The 10,398-nt window shown below is 42.4% G+C and overlaps 1 protein-coding gene across 1 annotated transcript in view; it reads right to left on the reverse strand.

Annotated features, from left to right (window-relative positions):
• The window catches only part of LOC105499969 (decapping mRNA 2), a 91,134-nt gene extending 81,217 nt beyond the window's left edge, over positions 1-9,917 (reverse strand). The window contains exon 1 of the mRNA XM_011772867.3: positions 9,807-9,917. Within this exon, the coding sequence (XP_011771169.1) occupies positions 9,807-9,850 (44 nt within the window). The 5' untranslated portion in view covers positions 9,851-9,917. The remainder of the gene's footprint in view (positions 1-9,806) is intronic.
• Positions 9,918-10,398: the final 481 nt, after the last annotated feature.

The raw sequence follows: 10,398 nt of genomic DNA on the forward strand, positions 1-10,398 counted from the left end.
AATGAAGTTAAAAAGAATTTACCGCTAGCAAAGTCACTGGTAAAGAGAGAACAAAGGATATATGGTAAAACATAGTCACACTGAGTTTATCAGTTGTCAAATATATTGATAATAGTTTTTTCTTTAGTGATAAGAAAAATGTAAACATTAGGTTAAGATATTAAAATTTCAAACTCTTAATGACAGATAGCAAATGTTGCTGTGGTTATGATCTGTGAGATCCATAAAATGTGGACCTAATCTATATTGGTTCCTGGTGTATCTTCAGCACCTAGCAGAGAGTAGGTGCTCAGTGAATAGTTGTTAAGTGAATGAATGAATGAATATTAAATGCTGGTCACTCATTAGCCTTCTTTAAATAAGTGTAAAACCTTTAACAAATTATATCTAAATAATTAGGTACAATACTAAGAGAAGGGCCTTCAAGGACAAAGGCATGCATTCTGGAATCTATTTTATACTTGACAAAAACAGTAACGACTATTTCTTGGTCTCAAACTAAGTCACCCTGAAAAACCTACCCACGATCAATTTTCCTATGCTGAAAGACAGCCTGGGCTGTCTATACCAAGTAGATATAATGGATGTAATTTTTACTAGTACAATCCTAAGATAATTGCTTACCTTTCTACTTTCTTCTGTCAGTGTAGATGCAATCTAAGACAAATGAAAAGAACTCACACCATATAAACTGATGCTGTTCTTCATTACGAGGTGACTTTTAAAAATTTTTCCTCTGAATAAATACAAATTGGAAAAGTGGTTTCAGTTAACAACAAAAATAATTTATTTAAAAAGATTACTCTGAAATTAAGCCAATGTTGTTTTCTGTATTAGTTTATTAAGATAACTGCCTATCCTCCACTTAATTTTGCAAGTTGTGAATTTGATATGAAATAATCAAAGTAAAATGGTTTTCCTACATGTTAAAGACAGGTTGTAAGTAATCACATTTCCAAAGAATCCAGAAATGGAGACTTTTCCTTTAAACCATTTCATATGCCAGTGTGTTGGGTTATAAACATAGCAAATACGCATGTGATATAGACTGGGTATACTGCATTAAATACTAACTCAGTTACTATTGTACAAAATTAGAAGTTACAGTTATCACTATTGATGTCTCCAATTCCAAACTATTTGCATAAGAATGACTATCAGGCCAGGGGCAGTGGCTCACGTCTGTAATCCCAGCACTTTGGGAGGCCGAGGCAAGTGGATCACATGAGGTCAGGAGTTTGAGACCAGTCTAGCTAACAAGGTGAAACTCCATCTCTACTAAAATCACAAAATTTAGCTGGGCGTGGTGGCATGTGCCTATAATCCCAGCTACTCAGGAGGCTGAGGTAGAAGAACTGCTTGAACCCGGGAGATTGGAGGTTGCAGTGAACTGCGATTGTGCCATTGCACTCCAGCCTGGGCAACAGAGTAAGACTCTATGTAAAAAAAAAAAAAAAAAAAAAGTATAAAATTAGAGTCTTACTTGTGACTTTCAGTAAATTCTACCCTTGATCTTAGCCAAAAGGTGGAGAAGCAATGACTTTCAGTAAATTCTATAAAGGTGGTTAAGATGATGCATATAATAGGTGGTGCCGTTTGGAGAGAGTATACATTGTAATTTTTTTTTTTTTTTTTTTTTTGAGACGGAGTCTTGCTCTGTCACCCAGGCTGGAGTGCAGTGGCCGGATCTCAGCTCACTGCAAGCTCCGCCTCCCGGGTTTACGCCATTCTCCTGCCTCAGCCTCCCAAGTAGCTGGGACTACAGGCGCCCGCCACCTCGCCCGGCTATGTAATTTTTTTAGACTAATGAATTCTCACTTTTAGTAGGGTGTTTTTGTTATGGCTGTGAACAGATAAAGATGTGTTAGGAACAATGGTGTGAAAAAAACAAAAACAAGCCTGTCCTCCCAAAACCTTATTCCAAATCCCCCAACACTAACTAGTTATAAATCTCCCTCAGCATGGACTTTAGGGAGACTATCCTGGGTAAAATGCAAAAGGCTATGTGGTCAAGTAATTCTCTCTAACTGCATGGCAGAACTCATCATAAAGCAAAAGTTATTTATGTCGTGAAAGGAAGACACACGTCCTTGAGTCAACCAGTGTGGTCACAGCATGATTGATGTCCAAGAGCTAGAGGAACGTGAGCCAAAACTCATCCAAAAAAGGCTGAAAGTCAGAGACTGAGGAGAGACAGGAAGCATGAAGAGACTGCAAAGTGATAAAGAGCTGCATAAATCAGCTTGCCGCCTGTCAGAGAACAGCTTGACTTTGACCTGACGTGTGTTTGTAGGTCAATTCCTTGCCCACATCTGTGTAGGCCTGGAGGGTCCCTTTCACTTGGCCAAGGGTTAGTCCAGGGATCCTAGACAAAACTGAAAATAAGCAATTTTGTTTCACTACTTTGTACCTTGGAAAAGACTACTCCTTTAATCCTCAGGTACTTAGTGAACCCTGACTCCATCAAAATATGCTGTCAGCATCTTCATACACACAAATCGTCTAACACAAAATAGGTGCTCAGTATATATTTTCTTTTCCTCCTTCTTTCCCATAGTCAAATTATTGATGAAAATGTGCTCTTATTTTTGCCAGAGTATTTTGATTTTCACAGATACCAAATCCTTGAATCAAAGGAACAAGATAAGATAGTATAATGTTGGGTATAAACTCTTGTTAGTGTCTACTTCATTGATGTATGTGTCCTTCAGATAGGCACTCTGTGAAGTGCTTTACATGGAGTATCTCATTTATTCCAAAAATCATATGAGGTAGATACTGGCATTATCTTTGTTTTATAGGCTGAGAACAGTGGGGCTTTTGGAGGTTGAGAACTTTCCCAAGAGTGCACAGCTAGTAAGTAATGGAGCCAAGGTATCTGCTCCAGGGCCTGTGCTTTGACCCTGTGCCCTGTCCTGGGATAGCGCTTGATGTGAGCGAAAGGACTTACACCAGCTGTCTGATCTCAACATGTTCCTTCTTTCCGGGGAACTTGATGCTGGTTATGTGTCCCCCATGTAAGGCTAGTGTAGTAAGCAGAATAATGACTTTCGCCCCCACCCAAAGATGTCCATGCCCTGATATCCATGCCTGAAAAGATGTTACTTTGCATGGCAAAAGGGACTTTGCAGATAGGATTAAGATTATGTAGACTTTAAGATCAGGGAGATTGGCCGGGCGCGGTGACTCACACCTGAAATCCCAGCACTTTGGGAGGCTGAGGTGGGCAGATCACGAGGTCAGGAGTTCTAGACCAGCCTGACCAACATGGTGAAACCCTGTCTCTACTAAAAATACAAAAAAAATATGTAGCGGGGCGGGGCGGGGGGGGTGGCGCATGCCTGTAATCCCAGATACTCAGGAGGCTGAGGCAGGAGAATTGCTTGAACCCGAGAGGTGGAGGTTGCAGTAAGCCAAGATTGCGCCACTCCACTCCAGCCTGGGCAACAGAGTGACACTCTGTCTCAAAAAAAAAAAAAAAAAAGATCTGGGAGATTATCCTGGATTACCTGGGTGGGCCCAATCTAATCACACGAGTTCTTTTTTTTTTTTTTTGAGACAGAGTCTCACTCTGTCACCCAGGATGGAGTGTAGTGGCGCGATCTCTGCTCACTGCAAGCTCCACTTCCTGGATTCACGCCGTTCTCCTACCTCAGCCTCCTGAGTAGCTGGGACTACAGGCGCCCGCCACCACACCCAGCTAATTTTTTGTATTTTAAGTAGAGACAGGGTTTCACCGTGTGAGCCAGGATGGTCTCGATCTCCTGACCTCGTGATCCGCCCACCTCGGCCTCCCAAAGTGCTGTGATTACAGATCACATGAGTTCTTAAAAGTGGAAGTAGAAGGCAGATGGGTGAGAGAGATGAGATGAAAGAAGAGAGATTTGAAGTATGAGAGGAATTTGACTGCTGCTGGCAGTGGCTTTGAAGATGAGGAAGGAAATGGGGACTTGAGTCCTACAACCACAAACTGAATTCTGCAACAACCCAATAAGCAAAAAAACATGAATCTTTCTATAAGCCTCCAAAAAGGAACAAAGCGCTGCTGACAGTACCTTGATTTTAACCCAGTAATATTGACACAGAGCACTGTAACATAAAAAATTTGTGTTGTTTTAAGCCATCAAGTTTCGGATAATTTGTTACAGTAGCAATGTAAACTTAATACAACTGCTTAGTTTCTTTTTCTTTTCTTATTTTTATTTATTAATTTTTGAAAGAGGGTGTCACTCTGGTGTGATCATAGCTCACTGCACTCTGAACCTCGCTGGCTCAAGCCATTCTCCTGCCTTAGTCTCCTCAGCAGCTGAAACTACAGGAGCATGCCATCATGCCTGGCTAATGTTTAAAATTTTTCTTATAGAGATGAGATCACAAACTTCTGGGCTTAAGAGATCCTCCTGCCTTGGCTTCCCAAAGTACTGGGATTATAGGCATGAGCCACAGCACCTGGCCTGGTCAGTTTCTTTATTCATGTTAATTATATTTACCTGCTGTTTCATCACGAAAGGAAGAGGACAAAATTGTCTGACTCCTTCTGGTCCTTCTCTTACATGAAAAGAAAAGCAAAACTTCATGCCACCCTGTAGGCTATGAGGCAAATGTGGATTGTTCTCTGTGGTTGGACACATACCCCAGGGTGAGTGAACACTGTACCATCCTGGTATGCAATCCAAACCCCAGGCTTTATCTGGAACTGGACTAACTGGTCTTGAATATAGAGAAACAACCTGTTAGTGACTTGTTTTCTCCTATTAGTCCACTGTGCAGGTACCATTAGAGAAACGTCAAGGGGAAATAAAGGACACTTTTAAACCTGATGAAAAATCTCTAGATTTGTGTGCAAGAGCAATGACATATTAGTAGTTAATTTCTCTATTAAAAATACTTTGCTAAACTAAAGGATATTTCCACATTGGTTTATTCTCAACTGTGAGCACTAATTTTCTAAAAATCAACTTCCTGTTTGATAAGGGGAGAAATAGAATAAAATGCTTTGTCCATATTTTCAGTAGAAAATGTTTAAGAATAGGACAAATGAGGTAAACAAAATGTAATTCAAATATATTCAATGAAACACGGTGATTTTCACATTTTATTTCCTTCAGTGCTCTTTCTTAAATTACATTCAGCCTCTACATTTTCCTCCCATCGTCTGGCAAGTCCATGTCTCAGGTTTTGTTTACTCTGTGTCTTTCCCTTTTTATTCTGATGACATGTCATCATAAGCCTCCTACAGCAGAGGGAGGGTGTATGTGCCAACAGGGCTGTGTCTGCAGGGGCTGAGGGTCTCCTGCCTGTCTCATTGGTGCCATGCCAGGGCACCCTACAAATGCAGGGGTGGGGGAAAGGAAAGAAGAGATTACCTGGCAAATTATGCTGTACCTCTTCTTTCTAACATAAATGAATGAGAATGAACGTGTTTGATGACATCAACTTGTTTTCTTACCCTGAAGAAACAGTTGGTGTAGAACAAAAGTGGCCTGATCTGAGTTATCCAGCAGAATTTTCTTCTCTAGTTCACAGAGGGTATAACAATAGTATTTGCCTCATCCCAAGTCAGTTCAATTTCCTCCTTAGAAATTGCCAACGTTGGCTGGGCGTGGTGGCTCACGCCTGTAATCCCAGCACTTTGGGAGACCGAGGCGCATGGGTCACGAGGTCAGGAGATAGAGACCATCCTGGCTAACACGGCAAAACCCCGTCTCTACTAAAAATACAAAAAAAAAAGAAAATTAGCCGGGCATGGTGGCGGGTACCTGGAGGCTGAGGCAGGAGAATCGTGTGAACCTGGGAGGCGGAGCTTTCAGTGAGCCAAGATCGCACCACTGCACTCCAGCCTGGGGGATTAAAAAAAAAAAAAAGGAAAAGAAATTGCCAAAGTCAACCGGTTCCAGGCCAACCTTCTTCACAGCCTCCAAAACAGATCTCATCTATCTGGTTCCCAGATCTAACAGCATCTGGCACACAGGATATATTTAGTAAATATGAGTAAGTGAATCGTCTGAGACCTTAGGCAGGGTTCTGGTTTGTTATCTTCTTCATCTCTTTCCTCTTCTATGAAAGAATCTAAGGTTTATAGTGTTAATGGGATAAATTAGGATCCCATACTCCCCGAATCTGATTGTAATTTACTAAAGGCAAGAATAATGTCTATCTCGATTTTAGAGGCTGGGCATGGTGGCTCACGTCTGTAATCCCAGCACCTTGGGAGGCTGAGGGGAGAGGATTGCTTGAGCTCAGGAGTTCAAGATCAGCCTGGGCGACAAGGTGAAACGCCATCTCTACAAAAAATACAAAAATTAGCCAGGCTTGGAGGCGTGTGTGTGTAGTCCCAGGTACGTGGGGGGCTGAGGTGAGAGGACAGCTTGAGCCTAGGAGGCAAAGGTTGCAGTGAGCTGAGATTGCACCACTGCACTCCAGTTTAGGTGACAGAGCCAGACCTCATCTCAAAAAAAAAAAAAAAAAAAAAAAATTACACCTAGCTGTGTGTTTTTTTCTTTCTTAAATTACTTAGACAATTATTTTGCATCAAGTTATCTTCTAAAAACATTACAAATAGTAACTAACCTAATCATGATGAGAACTCTGTGAAATAGGTACTATTTTTATCCCTGTTTTACAGATGAGAGATCAGAAGCACAGAGAGCTTATGTAACTTGCCCAAAGTCACACAGCTAAATGGTAGAGCTGGGATTTAGCTCATACAGACTGAATCCAGAGATAGAACTCCACGTACTATGTCTTACTATACTGCTTTGCCTCACCATTGGTTGAATGCTTGAGGAAAGAAGAAATGTGGAATCTATGTCAACAGAAAACTGAAAAGAGAGCAATATTTACAGAAAGAAAGCCAAGGGCTGGGCACAGTGGCTCACATCTGTAATCCTAGCACTTGGCGGGGTCAAGGTGGGAGCACTGCTCAAGCCCAAGAGGTAAGGGCTCCAGTGAGCCATGATAGTGCCACCGCACTCCAGCTTGGACAACAGAATAAGACCTTGTCTCGAAAAACAAACAAACAAAATACAGAAAGGAAGAAATCCAAATGAATAGTATATTTCTAGATACTCCATGCATAGTTAATGTCGTACAAATGTTGCCACTGCATGAAATGTAGTGACAAAAACCTAGGTTGATTTGGATACCTAATTTAAAAGGATTTTTCTCCTTTGCTAAAATAAATAAATAATAAATAAATAAAACAATCAAATTGTGAGGCTGAGCACAGTAGTTCATGCCTGTAATCCCAGCACTTTGGGAGGCTGAGGCAGGCAGATCACTTGAGGTCAGGAGTTCAAGACCAGCCTGGCCAACATGGTGAAACCCCATCTCTACAAAAAACACAAAAACTAGCCATGTGTGGTGGTGTGCACCTGTAGTTCCAGTTACTCCGGAGGCTGATGCATGAGAATTATTTGAACCTGGGAGACTCAGGTCGCAGTGAGCCAAGATCATGCCACTGGACTCCAGTCTGGGTGACAGAGGCAGACTCCATCTCAATTAAAAAAAAAAAGAAATCAAATTGTGAATCACTTTAAGTACTCAAAAACAACCCCAACTTGTAGGAAATTATACAAACTTACAACTGGTTTGAAGTTTACAGTTCAGTTATTCTGCTAAGCAGTTGTACTAGTTTCCTAGGGCTGCTGTAACAGTCTCACAAGCTGGGTGGCTTAAATAACAGAAATTGAGGCTGGGCGTGGTGGCTCATGCCTGTAATCCCAGCACTTGGGAAGGCCAAGGTAGGGGATCACTTGAGGTCAGGAGTTTGAGACCAGCCTGGCCAATGTGGTGAAACCCTATCTCTAAAAAAAAAAAAAAAAAAAAAAAAAAATTAGCTGAGCGTGGTGGCACACACCTGTAGTCCCAGTTACTTGGGAGGCTGAGGTGGGAGAATCACCTGAACCTGGGAGGTGGAGGTTGCAGTAAGTGGAGATTGTACCACCGCAGTCCAGCCTGGGTGACCCAGTGAGACCCTGTCTCTAAATAAATAAACAAAACAGAAATATATTATCTCACAGCTTTGGAGGCTGGAAGTCCAAGATCAAGGTCTCAGCAGGATTGGTTCCTTGTGAGGGCTGTGAGGGAAGGATCTGTTCCAGGACTTTCTTCTTGGCTTGTAGATGGCCATCTTCTCCTTATGTCTCTTCACAGTCTTCCCTTTATATGTATCCGTCTCCGTCCAAATTTCCCTTTTTTTTTGTTTTTTAATTTGAGATGGAGTCTCAAATTAAAAGTGTACCCAGGCCGGAGTACACTGGCGCAATCTCGGCTCACTGCAAGCTCTGCGTCCCGGGTTCACACCATTCTCCTGTCTCAGCCTCCCGAGTAGCTGGGACTACAGGTGCCCGCCACCACACCCAGCTAAATTTTCGTATTTTTAGTAGAGACAGGGTTTCACTGTGTTAGCAAGGATGGTCTCGATCTCCTGACCTCGTAATCCACCCACCTTGGCCTCCCAAAGTGCTGGGATTACAGGTGTGAGCCACCACGCTGGGCCAAATTTCCTGTTTTAAAAGGACAACAGTCACACTGGATTGAGGTCCACCCTAATGAGTTCATTTGAATTTGACTACCTCTTTGAAGACCCTATCTTCAAATAAGATCACACTCTGAGGTTCTGTAGGTTAGGATTCCAACATGTCTTCTTTAGGGAGGTGGAATACAATTCAACCCATAATAGCAATATAATATAGGGGTAAGAGCCTGATTCTGAATCCTAGCTCTGCCACTTATTGTGATATGAGACCTCACTAGATCTCATTTTTTTTTTCCTTAAATGAGGATGAAACAGGTAGCATCTTCCTCATGCAGTTGTGAGGATTAAATGAACTAGTCCATGTAACGCTTGGAATACCAGGTGGTACAACACGTTAGGTTCATTGATTCATTCATTAATTCAACAAATAGTTACTGAACACTTACTAAGTGCCAGGCACTGTTCAATGTGCTTGAAATATTGAAGCAAAAATGTCTACCCTCATGGAGCTCATAATCTAGTGAGGAAAGAAAGATAATTTAAAATTAGAACATGGCCTGGCATGGTGGTGGCTCATGCCTGTAATCCCAGAACTTTGGGAGGCTAAGGTGGGCAGATCACTTGAGGTCAGAAGTTCAAGACTGGCCTGGGTAACATGGTGAAACCCCATCTATACTAAAAGTACAAAAAATTAGCTGGACATGGTGGCACACGGCTACGGTCCCAGCTACTTGGGAGGCTGAGGTGGGAGGATGGTTTGAGCACAGCAGGAGGTCGAGGCTGTGGTGAGCTGTGACCACGCCTCTGCACTCCAGCCTAGGTGACAGAGTGAGACAGTCTTAAAAAAAAAAAAAAAAAGTAGAACATAATGTCAGACAGTAATACATTCTACGGAGAAAAATCAAGCAAGACAGGGGCTAGAGACCACTGGGGGTCGCAATTTGAGATTAGGGGTACCATTTGAGCAAATACCTGAATAAAGGAAGGGGACAGTTAAATGGCTAACTGGGGAAAGATACTTTCAGATAGAGGAGGGTTTCTGGACTGTCACATTATTGACATTTGGGGCTGGATAATTCTTTGTTGTGGGGGCTGTCCTGTGCGTTGCAGTATGTTTAGCAGCACCCCTAGTCTCTACCCACTAGATGCTAGTTGCACTTGCCACCTCCTGCCCTCCTTGTGTGACAATCTGTTTCACAACCAAAGTATCTCTAGACATTGCTACTCCTTCTCCCAGGAGGAGGAAGGGGAGAGGAAGTGCTCCTGCTTGAGAACCACTGAAACAGAAGAAAAGTGAACTAACGCCCAGAGACAGGAATGGGCTTACCTTGTCTGAGGCACAGCAAGGAGGCAATCAGTAAGGGAAGACATCAGAAAGGGGAGGGATGAACCATGTCACCTGTGACCTTGATGCCATTCTTCAGGCAGATAGGAAGCTGCTGGAGGGTTGAGAAGAAAAAGCACAACTTGACACACATTTTAAAACAGATTATACTGGCTGCCACATTGAGAATTAACTGTAGGTGAAAAGACAGAAATAGACAGGTTGTTTCATTTGTTCACTGATTTGGCTGGGTGGTGGTAGGAGCAGCTGAGAAAGATGAGCTAAGAAGTGCTGAGGAAGAAAAGAGGAAGCAGAATTAGCATTAAAGGAAAAAGCTAGGAGTGGGCAAGGTAACTTTTTGCAGAAGTGGAAGGCAGTAGGGTAATTAGGTAGATTTGAAAGCACAGAGGGGTTGTGTAGGACCAAGACAGAATGTTGGGGGCCAGTTGTGGGCAGGGCATTGAATGCTCTGCTAAGGAATGGGAGCTCTAGTCTGTTAGTATAATAATATGGAGCTTCTGACAAAAATTTTGCAGCAGTGTGCAGAATAGGAGTAAAGAAGAGTAATTTTAGGAGTATCTGGAAGTCATATGGG

The sequence above is a fragment of the Macaca nemestrina genome, chromosome 6, assembly GCF_043159975.1.
Source record: "Macaca nemestrina isolate mMacNem1 chromosome 6, mMacNem.hap1, whole genome shotgun sequence".
Classification (NCBI taxonomy): domain Eukaryota; kingdom Metazoa; phylum Chordata; class Mammalia; order Primates; family Cercopithecidae; genus Macaca; species Macaca nemestrina.